The 18214-nt window shown below is 43.7% G+C and overlaps 1 protein-coding gene across 1 annotated transcript in view; it reads right to left on the minus strand.

The window, feature by feature from the left end:
* Window positions 1-1634: 1634 nt before the first annotated feature.
* CAP2 (cyclase associated actin cytoskeleton regulatory protein 2) overlaps window positions 1635-18214 on the minus strand; it is a 141190-nt gene continuing 124610 nt past the window's right edge. The window contains exons 9-13 of the mRNA XM_070405687.1: window positions 17078-17253; window positions 15474-15597; window positions 15303-15385; window positions 7081-7221; window positions 1635-3080 (exon numbers count right to left, since the gene is read on the minus strand). Coding sequence (XP_070261788.1) covers window positions 2997-3080; window positions 7081-7221; window positions 15303-15385; window positions 15474-15597; window positions 17078-17253 — 608 coding nt within the window. The 3' untranslated portion in view covers window positions 1635-2996. The remainder of the gene's footprint in view (window positions 3081-7080; window positions 7222-15302; window positions 15386-15473; window positions 15598-17077; window positions 17254-18214) is intronic.

The raw sequence follows: 18214 nt of genomic DNA on the forward strand, positions 1-18214 counted from the left end.
TCATTTGGTCTTTCGATCGACTGGTCGCTTAAGCTTTTATGTTTATAGATGTAGCATATCCTTTTTAGAGTTTTTTCTTCCTGGTTAAATTTTTCCTCCAGAAGTTAATTTATTAACTAGAGGCCCAGTGCATGAAATTCGTCCATGGGGGTGGGTCCCTCAGCCCGGCCTGCACCCTCTCCAATCCAGGACCCCTCCGGGGATGTCTGACTGCCTCTCACAATCCAGGACCACTGGCTCCTAACCGCTCGCCTGCCTGCCTGATCACCCCTAACCCCTCTGCCTGCCTGCCTGTTCGCCTCTAACCCCTCTGCCTGCCTGCCTGTTCACCCCTAACCACCTCTGCCTGCCTGCCTGATTGCCCTAATTGCTCCCCTACCGGCCTGATTGCCCCTAACTGCCTCTGCCTCACCCTGCACCCGGAACCCAGGATTCCCTCCTCTGGCCGGTCACAGGCACCCAGGACCTGGGCTTCCTTCCCTCTGGCCTACCGCAGGCACCCAGGGCCCAGGCCGGCTTCACCCAGACTGGTCACAGCCGCAGGGGACTGTGGGCAGGCAGCTTTGCCTGGGCCACAGCCACTGGTGCCTGGGACTGCATGGCAGGCAGCTTGTCCTTCTCCCAGGCTGCAGCCTGGCTGGTCCCCATTCCTCTCTTGCAAGCTCATTTGTGACTGGCTGGTTCCCATTCCTCTCTCCCCAGTGTTGAGTGTCTGAGCCATATGGCATGACAGCGTGAGGGTGTGATGGCCATTAGCATATTAGCTCTTTATTATATAGGATTGATTATAAAAGTTATTTATATTTATATTATACATTAAAACATACAGTATCTCTCTATATAAAAACCTAAGTGAGTGTTCAACCAGTCTCTATGATGTGCACTGACCACCAGGGGGCATATGCTCAACGCAGGAGCTGCCCCCTGGTGGTCAGCGCCACTCAGCTGACTAACGGGTGCCAGACGCTGGGCTCATGGCTGGTGAGCGCAGTTGTGGTGGCACAAGCCTCTCCTGTGGACACTCCCCCTGCGTGCCCCTCCCCCATCCAGACCGGGACCGAGATCAGTACTAGCATTGGAACTGACTGGGCATGAGCCTGCGGCCACTTCTCAGTCATGGGCGTGCTGGTATCGCCCTAGGACGGGCGCGCAGAGACTGCAGCGGAGTGGCAGCGGCAGGTGCAGCGGGTCCGGGATGAGCGTGAGTGGCGTGGCACCCGGCCTGGACTCAGGCTCCTCCCCAGCCACCTGCCGCTTCAGCACTACTATACCCCTCAGGGGATGCTGGACTGCCTGTTTCGGCCTGATCCCCACAGGCCATGCCAAGGGACCCCACCAGTGCATGAATCTGTGCACCGGGCCTCTAGTATATAATACTTATAAACTAAATTTATTTTCTGGGGTGTTTACATTAACTAAGATGTATGAGGGAGGTTTTCTCAGTGAAGAGACCTTGAATTATAAAACAATTCTAGAATTTCCTGACTAACTATTCCAACTACAAATGGCTTTATGTTATATGGATCTCAGAGAAGCCATTCTTCAGAGAAGGTGAGGGCATGCTGGACATATTCTTTAATTCAACCAGAAAGACAGCTATCTTTCCTAAATCTGACAGATGAGCAAGAGGCAAATCAAAGGAGAAACAAAGAGCTTTAATACCCAGAAGTCATCATAGCATTTAAACAATTAGAATATTACTTTATTTCATAATAAATTTACAGTTGAAAAAAAGATATTTACTAAAGCCACAACATTATTCATATAGACAAAACTTTTATTGCAAAACCTTGGTACAGGAGCATTAGTAATTTTAATTCCATATGGATATAGAGATATTTAAAAAAACAGAAACAATGTATTCCAAAGGCTGTAATAGGCACAATATATATGCTTGTGTTTGGTCTGCAAGCATTATACTATAACTCAGTATATCTGATCTAAGAAGTTGCAGATTTTCATCACTATGTACTAAAAACATACAAAAGAGTATCATACTATGTTAAAAAAGCATGTACTATCAATACTACAAAATAGGAGCAGCAAGCCAAACCAACAAACGATTCCTTGGGTTTTGGAAGAAGTAATACATTTATGGCTTTTTTATGTTTGTTTTTGAGACTGGTTAGCAAGTCTGGCAAGTGGAAAAGAAGAAAGTGGTCTATAATATAACATTAAAGACATCACTTACAAGGCATCTGATATTTAACAGGTGCATAACTGGAAACAAAAATTGAGCTTGATCTTAGTGCAAAATTGTAAGGTAACATGTCAGCTTCCACCCATCAATTTTTTGGCATAAAAATCTTTATGCAGAAAAGTAAAAGTTTTCCAAACGACAAGTGGAAATATTTAAGACAGATCATTAGACCTGACTTTTGGTTTTTAGTAACTGTAAAGAATACAGGTGTCCCAAGGACCAAGAAACTGGATATGGTCCTTTGTATGGGATTTTCTTTTGTTCTGTAAAAACATGGGTTGAAATATGTGTTCATGCTGACAGTGTATCCATGCTGATAAAGGTGAACATGTGGAAAAAATAAGAAAAAAAGAAGGCAGATTTTTCAGAGCATACTACTATTACATCATGTTGAGATTGTCTTAAAGGTAAAAATATACATCTTAGATTCTCGAAGGTTTTATTTTCCAGCTAGCAATTAAACATAAGTGCAAAAGTGAACCATGCAATATTTTTACCTATCAGCTACTGTGCTAATGACATGAAGGGAACAGAATTCTTTTTTTCCCCCTTTAAATGCATAATGCTCACAAGTTATCATTGGAACTCAAGTCATACACAAAAGCAAATCATGAAGAAATGTTAAATATTTCAAAATGCCCAGGAAAGCATGCCAGAAATGATGCTGTTTCTATTGCACAGAATTGTTGGAGGCCACTGCTAAAGCGGTAGGAGCTACTGCAACTTCTAGGTCTTTAACACTGCTTTTTTTTGAGGGGGTGGTGATACAGGTCAGGGGGTCTGGTCTCTCTGGAGGTTAACCCATAATTTCTGCAGGTTCAGTGACCAACTTGGATCCATCCCATGCAGTCTTGAATTGTTCAGGAATAGGGAATTCTCTCTGGAAAAAGGCAAGGAGAACGCAGTTATTTAAGAAGGCTTCCTTTTGCAAACAGATGGAAGGCTGATTAGTGTCATACGATGGACAAAGTCATTTTATGGAACTCAAACCTGTATCATGGAGAAGACTTCTATGTCACATGAAGACTTGCATAGTCATGGATCAGCTTTGTGACTGTCTGCTAGCCTCATCATTAAAGCTAGGACTTATTAAGAACCAGATATATATTTTTTAATCCTCACCCAAGGATATTTTTCCATTGATTTTAGAGAGAGTGTAAGGGAGAGGGAAAGACAGAGAGAAACACGGATGTGAGAGAAACACATCGATTGGTTGACTCCTGCACGTGCCCTGACCAGGTCGTGGGCTGGGGAGGAGCCTGCAACCGAGGCACATGACCTTGACTGGAATCAAACCCGGCACCCTTTGGTCCACTGGCAGACGCTCTATCCACTGAGCCAAAACAGACAAGAACCAGACATTTTTAAAGCACTGGTTATACTAGTATGTGAACTCAGTTAATCGCCTACATCCCTGTGAGCTAGATACTGTTGAGATGCCATCTGCAGCAAACAGAGGCCTGTGAGGTTAAGCTATTGATCTAGGTGACATTACTAGCAAGTAGAACAGCCAGACTTCACACCTAGACAGCCTCTCTTACCCATGACTCTCTACCAAATTCAAACATATACAGGAATCAACTGGGGAGTTTGTTAAAATGTAGATATGGATTCAGTAGATCTGGGGAAGAGAATGACAATCTGCATTTCCAACAAGTTCCCAGGGGCCACTGGGCTACTCTTTGATGAAATATAAAAATATGCTTCAGGTTATGCATCAATTTCTCAAGCTTCATCCTGTCAACCTACTCTTCCCATTGCAAAATACATGCACACGTACCACACACACACATCACACATGCACCACACACACACACACACACACGCGCGCGTGCGCGTGTGCGCGCACGCGGAATAACCAAAATAAAAGTAGTTTAAACTCTCCTTTCCCCAGAGTGGTTCTCCAGTCATTTCAGAAGAGGATTAAAAAGGAAGGTGAGGAGGAGTAGTCCTTGGCCCCAGCTTCTATGGCCTCCCTGGACTTCTGTACACACAGCACTGCTGAAACCACAACTGTCTGATAAGTGGGTGCCTGTGCTCACCATTGGTGAGATGTGAAGTTTCGTGGAATACACACATGAGTCCATATCTTCCTAGATGTAGGATCCAACTATTTCCTCTGGAAGAAGCTATTTATTTATTTATTTTAAAGGGAAGGTCCTTTCTTTTTTTAAAAAATATATTTTATTGATTTTTTACAGAGAGGAAGGGAGAGGGATAGAGAGAAACATCAATGAGAGAGAAACATTGACCAGCTGCCTCCTGCACACCCCCTACTGGGGATGTGCCCACAACCAAGGTACATGCCCTTGACCAGAATCGAACCTGGGACCATTCAGTCTGCAGGCCGACGCTCTATCCACTGAGCCAAACTGGTTAGGGCAGGGAAGGTCCTTTCTATAGTGAGTGATGAATTCTTCTTGAGTGAAATGCAATGCAAAGTCTTTTGATGAAGCAAAGAAGCCACAATCTTAATGACCGTGTGTGTGTGTGTGTGTGTGTGTGTGTGTGTGTGTGCGCGCAGCCAATACCCCTTCTGGGGCTCTTCTTGATGAGTGAAAGAATACTCTGGTGTGAAGGCACGGCACCTCTTTGATAATAACTGCACTGCAGCTGTTCCAAACTTTTTTGGGGGTGTAAAGTGAGAGTGATAGGATGACAGATTTCTCTTGGGATGAATCATTGCTCCCATCCATTGCCAGGTGACAGTGCCCACAGCAGGACTTCTGTATTGCTCTCTATGACCTCCACCTGGAAAATGCATGAAGAGGGCCTAGGACAGAGGGCACAAGGTAATTTAGGAAGAGAGGGAAGACTACATTTTCATGCTCAGGTTTTGACCTGTACTCATTCTTTAGATCAGTGGATCCTACTCTTGGCTCCATACTGAAGTTATCTGGGAAGCTTTAACGAATACAGATGTCTGGATCCCATGCCCATGGATTGTAGCTTAATTACTCTGGAGTGCTCATCCAAACCCAATGCTTTTCTTAGCAGATCCAGTCCCCATGCAACTGAGCCTTCTGCTTAAATAGCTGCAAAGGCCAGGCCTCACCCTCATTTTTGGCTCGCTTCTCTGGGGCCATTCTTTAGTGGCTATAGCACTTCAGTGGTTTGTTTTAGGTGGAGAACATGCAAGAAGCCTCCTCTAGCCCAGGATTAGGCTGGCCATAGACCCAGCAGAGTGCTGGCAGAGTCTTGTTTTTTACACTTAAATGATGAACTATAGGCTGCAATATGTAGGTGTGTCTGGGTAGTGCTGGAGAACTTAGTGAGAACTGGGGAAAGGAGACATTAGCAGGCAATGGTCCTGTCCATACTTAGAAAACATTCCTGAGTTCAAATAGCCCATAACATTCATTTCTAGTTTTGGTTTACATGATTAATATATAAAGAATACTACCATGTTTTATTGACCCCATCATTGTGTTGAGGCTATATTGCCAGTAATCACTCTTCTTGTCTCAGTAGCCTGGCTTCTGAAAGCACATGGAATTAGGTAGGTGGATTGGGATTTGAATTTTGCAGAAGAGCAGGATTATATTTACTACTAGAGGCCCAGGCACGAAATTCAGGATCCCTCAGGGGATGTCTGACTGATGGCTTGGCCCACTCCTCAGAGGGAGAGGGCTTAAGCCGTCAGTTGGACATCCTTAGTGCTGCTGCGGAGGTGGGAGAGGCTCCTGCCACTGCCCTTGTGCTCGCCAGCCATGAGCCTGGCTTCTGGCTAAGCGGCGCTCCCCCCAGTGGGAGTGCCACTAGGGAGCAGCTCTTGCATTGAGCGTCTGTGGTCAGTGTGTGTCATAGCAACCGGTTGTTCCGCCATTCGGTCGATTTGCATATTAGCCTTTTATTATATAGGATGAGCCAAGTGTCTCCATGGACGTTTTGGGCAGGATCAAATGCCTTGCAAGGAAAGAACATGAGAACAGTCATGTTGTCTGTCTAAGGAGATTAACCCAAGTGCTGACAGTGGTGTAGATAGTTGGTTGATTGACCCACAGGATGATGGGGGCCTCTACATCCAAACGTGTGCCAGCTATGCCATGTTTGCTCCCACCCTCCCTGCTTCACTGCCCCCTCGCACAGTTAGAATCAGAGGGAATGATCTCAGAAGTAATAACTAGTGGGAAGCAGTACTTGCTTCCAAACAGTAACAACTGGCAGGTCCACCACACTGGGGATGCAGAGGATATACTTCTTTATACTTCCTTTGCAATGTGTGAGGATATCCACACACTTCTGTCAGAGGCTGCTTTGTTGGGGAAAGGAAGCAAAGAAAATAAATGGTGGCAAAATCACGCAGGCTAGTGTTTCTCTGAAGGGTTGCTGGATATACTGTTGGCTTATTAAAATACAGATTCTCAGCTCCAGGTCTCCCAAATCCCTTTTGGGAGCAGGCATTTTCATGAAGCTTCCTAGCGAATTCTTGTGCTGAGTTTGAGAACCTCCGGCATAAGAATAACGACACACTTTGGTCTACTTATTGTTATTGCTCCCCCCTCCACTTTTCCCCCAAAGCATTTCTCCCTCGTTTCTGTTTGCCTCCACCATAGCGAAGGACAATATTTACTCCTAACTAATATGGACTCCGATGTATGCTGTACAGTTTGATAAAAGCTAGCCCATTAAGCTAATGATTAGTGAACTGCCTTGAGTCACAAATTTAGGAGTGAGCGTAGTCAAGGAAATAAAGAGGGGAAAAGATATGGATTATATTAGGCAGCTAATTATGTGAAGGCAACTCTTGGAATGCCTTTCCTGTCTGTGAATGAGGCTACAAATGAAGCTCATAGATTGGAAGCTAATTGAATCAATCTCAAAGAAGGTTAACGATAAAGGCTACAGAACAATTCTTTAGTCTTTTGAAAGGTACGTACATAATCACCGTCCTGAGGGATAAGTATATTCATTTCAGATGACTTGGCACTCACTATCTCACAGTCTAATGCATCTTCACTGAGGTATATGTGGCAGCCTTCTGTCTTATTAATGGAAATTGTTGGCACTTTTCCCATGACCTGAAATAGAAAAAATAATAATCTAAGCAAAGAAATAAAGATTACAATATTCTCAAATAAATACAACACATAGGCCAAACCAAGCGTTAGGAATAGCAGGGTTAGAACTGGAGGCTGGTTAAAGGTGTGGTCTCCAGGCTGAATTGGTGGGTGTCATTTGGGGACAGAATGAAAGGACCACACAAGGGGATTGTCAAACCTCAGGGTCTCTTTCCTGAGACAAAATAAAGGGATAATTTGAAAACAGCAGCTAAGTGTTGAGAAAAAGTCTCACAACCCTGTTAGTGGATTTGAAACATATATTTGATTTCATGATAAAAAGTAACAAGATGCATTGCCTTTATGTGCTTAAAATTTTAGTTTTGACAAATCTCTGTAAAAGTTGGATTAAAAACAAGTGCTAATATTGTCATTTAAGAGCAAAGAAATTATTCTTGTAATTGAGATTTCTCCTGAACCTAAATAAGAATAAATAAGAAACACTACAATTCGTTTCACGTAAGTCCTTTGCTAGATAAAAATCTCACTGGCTGAATGTGAAGCTTAAATGAGAGAATGAGGGTCTAGGTATTTTGAAATGTATTCATTTCAGGAGTGAAAACTGGAGACTTCGTTCAAGCCACTCATTGTATAGGTAAAAGGGACCATACACAAGAGGAGGAGATTCTTTGTATTGTTTACAAAAATCTAAGTGCTATAAAAATTTTGATCAGTCTTAAATGTCTCCTTTACCAGTCAGTTTTCAGATGTCCCCCCCCCCCCCAATCTCTATAGGGGTAGACTGTTCCCCCAAATGACCATATTACATCTCTATAATTTTCCTTTTTGTAATGGTAATTGAAGCGATAAAGACATCTCCTCTTTCACCCTGAAGAAAAGACTGGATTGCAAACCAAAGGAGCAACTCCTGTTGATAGTGCAGGTGATGTAAAGAATTCCTTTGGGGGAGTCTAGCCAGGTCACCACACTTCTCTGTTTTCTCCTCTCTCCACAGAAACTGGACACTGATTTGGACTTGAGCCCCAGGCAAAAAAAAAGAAAAAAAGAAAAAGAAAAAGGCAGAGGTAGTTCAAGGTCAGGTAAGCACAGGGCTTTGCCATAAATAAAATAGAATAATAATACATATATCTATATTTCAAACATGTGTCAGCAATAATGTTTTGGCAATCTAGACTTGTTTATTTTATAATGCTGAAGAGCATACACGTACTGACCAGAACTGTATGAATAGCAAAGGAATAAATTGCCAGTGAGTCGTAGGTGGTTTGTTTATGAGACTGAGTGAGGCCAGCACATTATGCTAATATAGTGTATTTATATATTGCTATACTAGTATCTACACTAATAAAAGAGAAACATGGTAATTAGCGTACGACTGCTACCCTTTTCATTGGCTAATCAGTGAGTATATGCAAATTAACTGTCAGCCAAGATGGCGGCCGGCAGCCAGGCACTGAAGTGAGCATGAGGCTTGCTTGCTGAGGACTCCAACGTTCCCCGCCTCACTTGCCGGCCTCTCAGCAGCAAGTCTAAGCAACTATGTACTATGTTGCAAATAAGAAGGTAAACAAAACCCCAGAAACCAGCCGGACTGAAACCCAGCCAGACCGAAACATTGTATCAATGTTTTCAGCAGCGAGGCCTCAGAGCTAAAGCTGGCCTAGAATAAAAAAAAAAAAAAGAAGAAGAAAACAAGGAGTGGTTGGGAGCTTCAGTCACTCGCTTCAGGAAAACAGCCCTCAGCCCTTCACCCAGACTGGCCAGGCACCAGGCACCCCAGTGGGGACCCCCACCCTGATCCAGGACACCCTTCAGGGCAAACCAGCCAGCCCCCACCCGTGCACCAGGCCTCTATCCTATATAGTAAAAGGGTAATATGCCTCCTGGCACCGGGATCAGCGGAGCAGCGAGGCTCCCGGCACCGGGATCAGCGTGACAGGGGGCAGCGCCCAAACCCCCTGATCGCCCTGCGGCTCTGTGTGTGACAGGGGGCGGGGCCACAACCTCCCTATCCGCCCTGCTCTGTTCGTGACAGGGAAAGGCGCCCTAATCCCCTGATCAGCCCTGCTCTGTGCCTGATAGGGAGGAGCTCCCCAATCCCCTGATAGCCCTGGAGCTCTGTGTTTGACAGGGTGCGGCGCCCCCCGCCCCCAACGGGCCCTGCTATGTGTCTGATAGGGGGGAGCTCCCCAATCCCCTGATCGGCCCTGCTCTGTGTGTGACAGGGTGCGGCGCCCCAACCCCCCCCCCCCCCCCCCCGCCCCCACGGGCCCTGCTCTGTGTGTGACAGGGTAGAGCCATAACCTCTCCATCGGCCCTGCCCCGAGTGTGACAGCGGTGGCGCCCCATCCCCCTGATCAGCCTGCTCTGTGGGTGATAGAGGATGGCGCCCCCCCCCTCACGGGCCTTGCTCTGTGTGTGACAGGGTAGAGCCATAACCTCCCCATTGGCCCTGCCCTGAGTGTGACAGGGTGCAGCGCCCCAACCCCCTGATCCGCCCTGCTCTGTGTGTGACAGGGGCTGGTGCCCCAATTCCCCTATTGGCCCTACTCTGTGAGTGACAGGGGGGAGCTCCCCAACCCCCTAATGGGCCCTGCTCTGTGAGTGACGGGGGCAGCGCCCCAACCCTCTGATTGGCCCTGCTCTGTGTGTGACAGGGGGTGGCGCTGCAACCTCCCCATCGACCCTGCCTTGAGTGTGACAGGGGGCGGCGCCCCAACTCCCCAATCGGCCCTGGTCTGAGCCTGACCAGGGGCTGCACCTAGGTATTGGGCCTGCCCTCTGCCACCCGGGAGCAGGTCTAAGCCAGCAGGTCATTATCTCCTGAGGGGTCCCAGACTGGAAGAGGGCACAGGCCGGGCTGGGGGACCCCCCTCCCCCCACCCCCCGAGTGCACAAATTTTTGTGCACCGGGCCTTTAGTTGTGTTAATAATGCTGAAACGCCCTGCTAATCTGAAAAGCAATAGTAGAATTTAAGAAATAGCCCCGATATGGTAGGAATTGTCATTTCCACAGCATTTTGGTCGATACTGTAGAGAGTAGGTTATACACACGCCCTTCCCCCTGTGAACACTTTGAGAACAGAGATTACTTCTTATCAGAACTGGGCCAAAGAGTAGCTCCTCTGCTGAGTGGCAGGTGACATGTGACCTTGCCCAGGCCAGCGCTCCAGCATTTAATACATGTTTCTGGATTAGTTTTGCTTTTCAAAAATTTATTTCTCCATAAAAATTTCCAAAATTTCCATGGAATCCCCTAGTCTCTTCTCTCATAATGTGCACTCTTTTCTGGGATAGTTTGCCAAAACTAGAATTGCTGGATCAAATCATATTAACTTTGGCCCATGCCCTTTTCTCCCTTTCAATCTTTTTAACAGCGGTATTGAGGTAAAATCTGCAAACATAACATTCACCTAGTCTAAGCGTACAATTTAATTATATTTAGTGAATTTACAGAGTCGTGCAACCATCACTTCCATTCAGTTTTAGGCCATTTCCATCATCCCCCAAATAACCCTGGTGCCCATTTACAATCAATCCCTGTCCTCACCCAGGCAACCACTAATCTGCTTTCTGTCTCTGTGTCCAGGCCCTTTTAAAACAACGTAGTAAATGTATTAAATAGATAATGACATCCACTTGGTCTGAACACTTAAAAGTTCAGAAAGTATTCAGTAAAATGTCTCTTGTCTCTGAATTACAGATAACATGGCTTACCTTTCCACATTTTTTTTTAAGAAATCTTGACTATATCATTAAAAAATTATGATATATTTCAAACATAGAAGAAATCTTGTAAAAAATATAAATACAGATATGCCTGTCAAACAGCTTTATCAGAGTTGAGCATTTGGCTTATTTGCCTTTTTTAGGACTGTAATCTTACAATATCTTTGAAGATTACCACCCACCACCTCATTCACCAACCTTTTTCTCCCTCCAGATGTAACTAACTCTTCTGAATTCTGCGTTTATATAACCTTCTGTGTTAGTCCCTTGGGTAAAGTGACCTTGAGCCCTCATAAGCATAATTAACATGTGCGTATTGTTTGGCATGTTTTCAATCTTTATGTAAAGGGACACATTGCCAATGTCTGATTCTGTAACTTGCATTTATTGCTCAGTGTTGCTTTTGAGATTTATGTTTCTATACATGTAACTATAGTTCATACATTTTAACTACTGTACAATATTCTATTAGTAGAATTTTTTTATTCACTTACCAGTTGGTGGACATTTAAATTGTTTTTTTATTGGTATGCAAGCTACTGCAATAAACATTTTTACACATCTCATGATGTATGTATTAGAGCTTCTTTAGTGTACAAACCTAAAAGTGAAATTGATCGGGCACAGGCTATGAATGTCTTTGACTTTATTAGATGGTGCCAATTTACTCTGCACAGTGAGTGGGATAGATTTATTCTCCTAACACCAAGGTATCAGAGGTCCCATTATTGCACTTCTTTAACAACCTCTGTACCATGAAACTTTAATATACCACAGTCCGTAAGCTGCACAGTTGTGACATACATGAGCTTCAGCTAATATGTCCCTCATAAAGTAAAGACAGCCTGAAAGCAAAACTTTTGAGTGTTAAAAGATATATGTAATTATAGTACTAATTTGTATTCCTATTTCTGTTAGGTGAGTCATGAATATTTTCATGTATTTATAAAAAATTCATTTTTTTGTCTTTTCTGGATTGCCTTAATATTATTTGCCCATTTTTCTATTGGGCTATTGTGTTTTTTTTCTTAATGATTTGTGTTAAGTTCTGGTTACATTATAAATTCTGGTTACAATCCTTTTTGATTATCTACAAGTGTCATTTTTCCACCCATGGCTTGTCTTTCAGCTTTGTGTCTGATGTCTTTTACTATATAATTTTGAATTTAATGTAGTTAGATTCATCTGTCCTTTTCTTTACAGTTTGTGTTTATTGACCCCAAAAGCAGCGAATGAACAAATAAAACAGACAAAGAAAGATACAGACAAGAGAATGATGCTTACCAGAGGAGAAAAAGGCTGGGGAGATGGCAAAAAGGGTAAAGGGGGTCACATATATAGTGATAGAAGGAGACTAGATTTTGGGTGGGGAACAAACAATGGAGTATACAGATGTTATATTATAATGTTGTACATCTGAAATTTATATTAATGTTTTTATTTATTTATTTTTTCTCTCTCTTTATTAAATTAAATCTTTATTGTTCAGATTACATTTGTTCCTCTTTTTTTTCCCCCCATAACTCCCCTCCTCCCAGTTCCCGCCCCACCCTCCGCCCTCACTCCCCACCCACTGTCCTCATCCATAGGTGCATGATTTTTGTCCAGTCTCTTCCCGCATCTCCCATTCCCCTCTCCCCCCCAAGAATAGTCAGTCCATTCCCTTTCTATGTCCCTGATTCATTATAATCACCAGTTCATTCTGTACATCAGATTATTTATTCACTTGATTCTTAGATTCACTTGTTGATAGATGCATGTTTGTTGTTCACAATTTGTATCTTTACCTTTTTCTTCTTCCTCTTCTTAAAGGATACCTTTCAGTATTTCATATAATACTGGTTTAGTGGTGATGAACTCCTTTAGCTTTTCCTTATCTGTGAAGCTCTTTATCTGACCTTCAATTCTGAATGATAGCTTTGCTGGATAAAGTAATCTTGGTTGTAGGTTCTTGGTATTCATCACTTTGAATATTTCTTGCCATTCCCTTCTGGCCTGCAAAGTTTCTGTTGAGAAATCAGCTGACAGTCGTATGGGTACTCCCTTGTAGGCAACTGACTGTTTTTTTCTTGCTGCTTTTAAGATTCTCTCTTTGTCTTTTGCTCTTGGCATTTTAATTATGATGTGTCTTGGTGTGGTCCTCTTTGGATTCCTTTTTTTGGGGTTCTCTGCGCTTCTTGGACCTGTAAGTCCATTTCTTTCACCAGGTGGGGGAAGTTTTCTGCCATTATTTCTTCAAATAGGTTTTCAATATCTTGCTGTCTCTCATCTTCTGGCACCCCAATAATTCTGATATTAGTGCACTTGAAGCTGTCCCAGAGGCTCCTTACACTATCTTCGTATTTTCGGATTCTTTTTTCATTTTGCTTTTCCGGTTGGGTGTTTTTTGCTTCTTTGCATTTCAAATCTTTGGCTTGATTCTTGTGCTCCTCTGGTCTGCTATTGGGTATAATATTCTTTATTTCAGTCTGTGTATGCTTAATTTCTAGTTTCTTTATTGTAGCATCAAGGGTCTCATTAGTTTTTGTGAGGCTCTCCTCAGTTTCTTGCAAGCCCTCAAAATTGCGTTTTTTAGCTCTATATCCTCCATTTCTGTCATGTTTGTCTCTGCATTTTTTATGCTTTCTTGGTGCACCCCCTTGTGGTCTTTGTGCGCAGTCTTGTTCTAGTTAAGCCTTGATTGTTGTAGTTAATACTAGAGGGATTTGACCACCAGGCTGACTGGCTGTGAGACTCAGCTGTGTGGAAAACTTCTGTCCTCTGGGGAGGTGCTAATCTAGCCTTTGCCTGAGGCGATCCGGCAAATGGCTCTGCGCAGGGCTTGGGCGGGGCGGGCTCAACAGGGCGGGCGGAGGGAGCAGTTATGGCTGCTCTCAGTCCCGTTCCCAGAGGCTCTGCTTCTCAGAACCCCAGCAGCCGCTGCAAACCTCGGAGAGAAAGCTGCCCTCAGATTCCAACTGATGCCGGACAATCCTGCTTCTCCCGTCTGAGTCTGAGTCCCTAGAGACTCGCCTAGATCTGGAGCCCAGAGTCTGAGACTCCCTCCCGACTGAAAACGACAACCGCGCCCTCAGCCACCAGCCTGCGCGCACCTCGGTACCTTTGTATTTTCCACACTGCGCCGCCTCTGAGCCTCAGTTTGCTGTTCTCTTTCCTTCTAGTTGAAGAGTCTCTCCTCAGACAGCTTTCCTGTGGTTCTGGGTGATGTCTGTTCCGTCTTTTAGTTGTATTTTTGAAGTGGTTGTTTGCGGCAGCAGTCTCCGGTGTTTACCTATGCCGCCATCTTGGTTCTCCCAGAAATTTATATTAATGTTATTAACCAACATTACCTCAATACATTTAATAAAAAATGTTTTTATTTTTTAAATATATTTTATTGATTTTTTACAGAGAGGAAGGGAGAGGGATAGAGAGTTAGAAACATCGATGAGAGAAAAACATTGACCAGCTGCCTCCTGCACACTCCCCACTGGGTATGTGCCTGCAACCAAGGTGCATGCCCTTGACCGGAATCAAACCTGGGACCCTTGAGTCCGTAGGCCGACCCTCTATCCACTGAGCCAAACCGGTTAGGGCATAAAAAATGTTTTTAAAGTGTCAGTGATGAAAAGCCCAGTAAAACAAGAAAGATCCATAAAACTAAAACAAAATTTTAACAAACATTATTAGGAAATATCAGATAATAAGGGGTAATTAGCAATATGAAAAGAGTGTAATCAAAGAAATAAGTTATACTTGGCCAAAGGTAAGAAGTCCTTTAACTTTTTGCATAGTATAAAATCTCATTCAGCTAAATCAAAATTATTAAAGGGATGCAGATTTTCTTCTGTTTTTCAAATTCAATTTCAACCTTATTTTCCAGATTGTGTATCTGTTCTCATTGACTCTTCAGAAAACACCTCCCTCCTCCCTTGCTTTTCCTCAGAATCAATGTTTCCTGAGGGGAAAAATTGTCTTCAGGATGGCGTTATTATGTTTGGAGAATCTCTTGGTATTTTTTTGTTCATTCATTAGTTGATTCATTTAAATCTCTTACTCATCAAACATTTATTGGACACCTACTATGTGCAGGCACTTTGCACATTCTGGGGCTGTAAAGATTAATGAGCTATTTTTGAAATAGAGGTGGTAAACCAGTATCTGGAGTGCACAATAGAATGTATTCTAATGGATTGAAAAGGATGAATCAACACTGCCTAGGAAGTAAGAGAGGGCTTCAGGTGATGATAGAGCTGTGTTAGAGGGAAAGGGAACAGGAGTGTTGTAGGCAGACACGAAGGGCCTCTTGCAGGCAGACTGAATGGTCTGCGCAAAGCCATGCTGGAGGCAGAGCAGGATTAAAGGGCACTTACCTGCATCTGAATATCCTTGGAGTTGATCACTTCCACAATGCCCACCACATTGTCAAACACCAGACCAAACTTCTTACAGTTGTCTAGGAAAAAAACACTCCACTAAATATACACATCACATTTATACAAGCAACTTATTACGGTAACTATAGAGCCATAGTTCTGCCCTACCAATTGTAATGGAATTTATTTTCCCTTTTATCTGTAGGGTAGACTTGTTGCACTTGAAAATGTAAGCCACTTGTTTCAGTTCAGTCTCTGAAATCACAAGGTCATTCCTGTCCTCTTGGTACTCCTGCGATTAAAACATACGCAAACATTAAATGTAAGGATGTGTAGATAAATTGAATCCATTGCATACTGAAATCACTATGGAGCTCAGCATGCATGCATTATAGCTTTTTAATATGTTCTTTCTTTTAGACCATTTTCTTTTTTTTTCTTTTTTTTTTAAAAAAAAATATATTTTATTGATTTTTTACAGAGAGGAAGGGAGAGAGAGAGTTAGAAACATCGATGAGAGAGAAACATCGATCAGCTGCCTCGTGCACATCCCCCACTGGGGATGTGCCCACAACCCAGGCACATGCCTTGACCGGAATCGAACCTGGGACCTTTCAGTCCGCAGGCCAACGCTCTATCCACTGAGCCAAACTGGTTTTGGCTAGACCATTTTCTTACAGACCAAACCACAAGTCTCACTTTGTCATTGTAATGTTGGGATCAGATGCAACCACTGGTTGGAAGGGGGGTTGGTGCCAATTTGCAAACAGTCAGGTATCAGGCACCCTGGTTAGGGGTGGGGGCTGAAGCAGGGATGGGAGAGCTTTATGCTGAGTCTGGATGCTGAGTCTGGACTTAATGATGCTGCAGCAAAATCTGCTGTGTCAAGTACGAGTTGGGCAAATCTCAGTGTATTTTCAGACCATGGTAACCTTTCCTGGGATTTTGGTCCTCAATCTTTAGGGAAGCTCTGGGATTGGCAGGGGGGCACTAGCATCATTCAATGTGTCTTTAGATCCTGCTCATCTGGAGGTAGAGGGTGAAGCGATAGGTTATATCAGCACCACCATCAATGGGGTAGAATGAAACATTTTATAGCCGATCAGAAAGGGGCGCAGATGAACAGTTTATGGAAAGAGTGGTCAGACTCATAGAGACAGCAAGCAGAGTGGTGGTTGCCAGGGGTTGAAGTGAGGTGGGTGGGGCGAGGAGTTCGTGTTCAAGGGGTATAGAGTTTCTGTTTTAAAGATGAAAAGAGTTCTGTGGATGGATGGTGGTGATGGTGGCACAAAGTATGTACTTAATGCCATTGAACTGTTCACTTAAATCAGTGGTTCTCAACCTTCTGGCCCTTTAAATACAGTTCCTCATGTTGTGACCCAAGCGTAAAATTATTTTCGTTGCTACTTCATAACTGTAATGTTGCTACTGTTATGAATCGTAATGCAAATATCTGATATGCAGGATGGTCTTAGGCGACCCCTGTGAAAGGGTCGTTTGACTGCCAAAGGGGTCGCGACCCACAGGTTGAGAATCGCTGACTTAAATGTTAGGATGGTAAATTTTGTGTTACGTTATTTTACCACATTTAAAAGTAATTTTAAAAGTTGAAGGAAAGAATAAATGGGAAATAATGATAAAAAATGTTTATGGAAGCATCCAAAAAGGCCCTGGTTTCTAGTGTAGCCATTTCACTTGGATCTTTAAGGCCCTGGTACAGTTTTGCCTTTCATCAGAGCGCATCAGGAATAAAGGCTACAGGCTTCACTCACCACTCTCCATTTCTTCCCTTCCAGCTCGAACACAGGGGCATGTTTCTGAAGAGGACGTGACTGGGGAGCCTTGGGGCCCGGAGAGTGGCTTTTGGTGGGAGATGCAGTTTGTCCTCCTTGAGTCCGAAGGCTGGGGTTCTTGTATGTCTTCTGCGCATCGGTGACGTGCCGGAGCCCTGGGAAGGCAACGCAGAGACACAGTTCTGAGTAGGTTATGCAAAGGGAAATGTCCCTGTCTTCTTAGAGTGACACGTGTAAACAGCACAAGAATTTTTTTTTAATGCTATTTTCATAGCAGTCAGGTTAATATGCAGAATTTGAGACGTGTTTATGTTAGAGTTAATGGAAACACTGTAAGCATTTTTCAGTTTGAGGAACCTCTTCTTATAAGTACCGCGCGCTAACCGATTGCGCCACTGGAGCCCCCAAGGAACCTCTTCTTTAAGGAGATAAGATGACAGATAAAAGTTCTGCAAAAAGAAAACCATGGTGCCAAAATGGATCACTTGATTTTTTTCTCCCATGGCTAAATCATTCCGCCCAACAGCCAAAAGGTAAGGGCATTCCAGTGAGTATAAGTCAGAGTACAGGATCATTTAGGGTTACAGATCCATTCCCTTACTCTCCAGATGAGAAAGTGCAGCTAGTTGAAGCCAGAGAAAAATTCAGAATTTTGGGTTCTTAACTGCCATCCTAGTTCATAGGGACACTTATACTATGATTCCTATTACCCATGCAAAACTACATTTGCATAAGGCGTTTGGCAACAGGACTTTATTAAATGTTGTATGATTTTTAAAAAAATTAACTGTTTACTGTGAGGAGAAAGTAGTTCAATGATATGATTCCTTGACAAGCCTGTGCAAGGATTGAGGACACAGGTGCTATTGTTTGTCATTTGTTATTTTTATTTCACTTGATCTCGATGCCTGGGTTGTAGATGGTGCCGTAACATCAGGGGCTGAAGTGTTGAGGCAGCGTGCAGTGGTCGATTTAGAACCTAGGGTCTCTGAGTTCTTTCTGGTCCACCCACTGAGTCCATCTACCCCGAGATGAAGACACCGCAGGCTCCTGCCTTCCCCGCAGCAGCTCCCTGTGTGCTGGGGACTGGGATGGAAGGGTGCAGCCATCATTGTG

This window comes from Myotis yumanensis, unplaced genomic scaffold (genome assembly GCF_028538775.1).
Source record: "Myotis yumanensis isolate MYYU_CA2020_CCGP unplaced genomic scaffold, mMyoYum1.0.hap1 SCAF_2, whole genome shotgun sequence".
In the NCBI taxonomy this organism is placed as follows: domain Eukaryota; kingdom Metazoa; phylum Chordata; class Mammalia; order Chiroptera; family Vespertilionidae; genus Myotis; species Myotis yumanensis.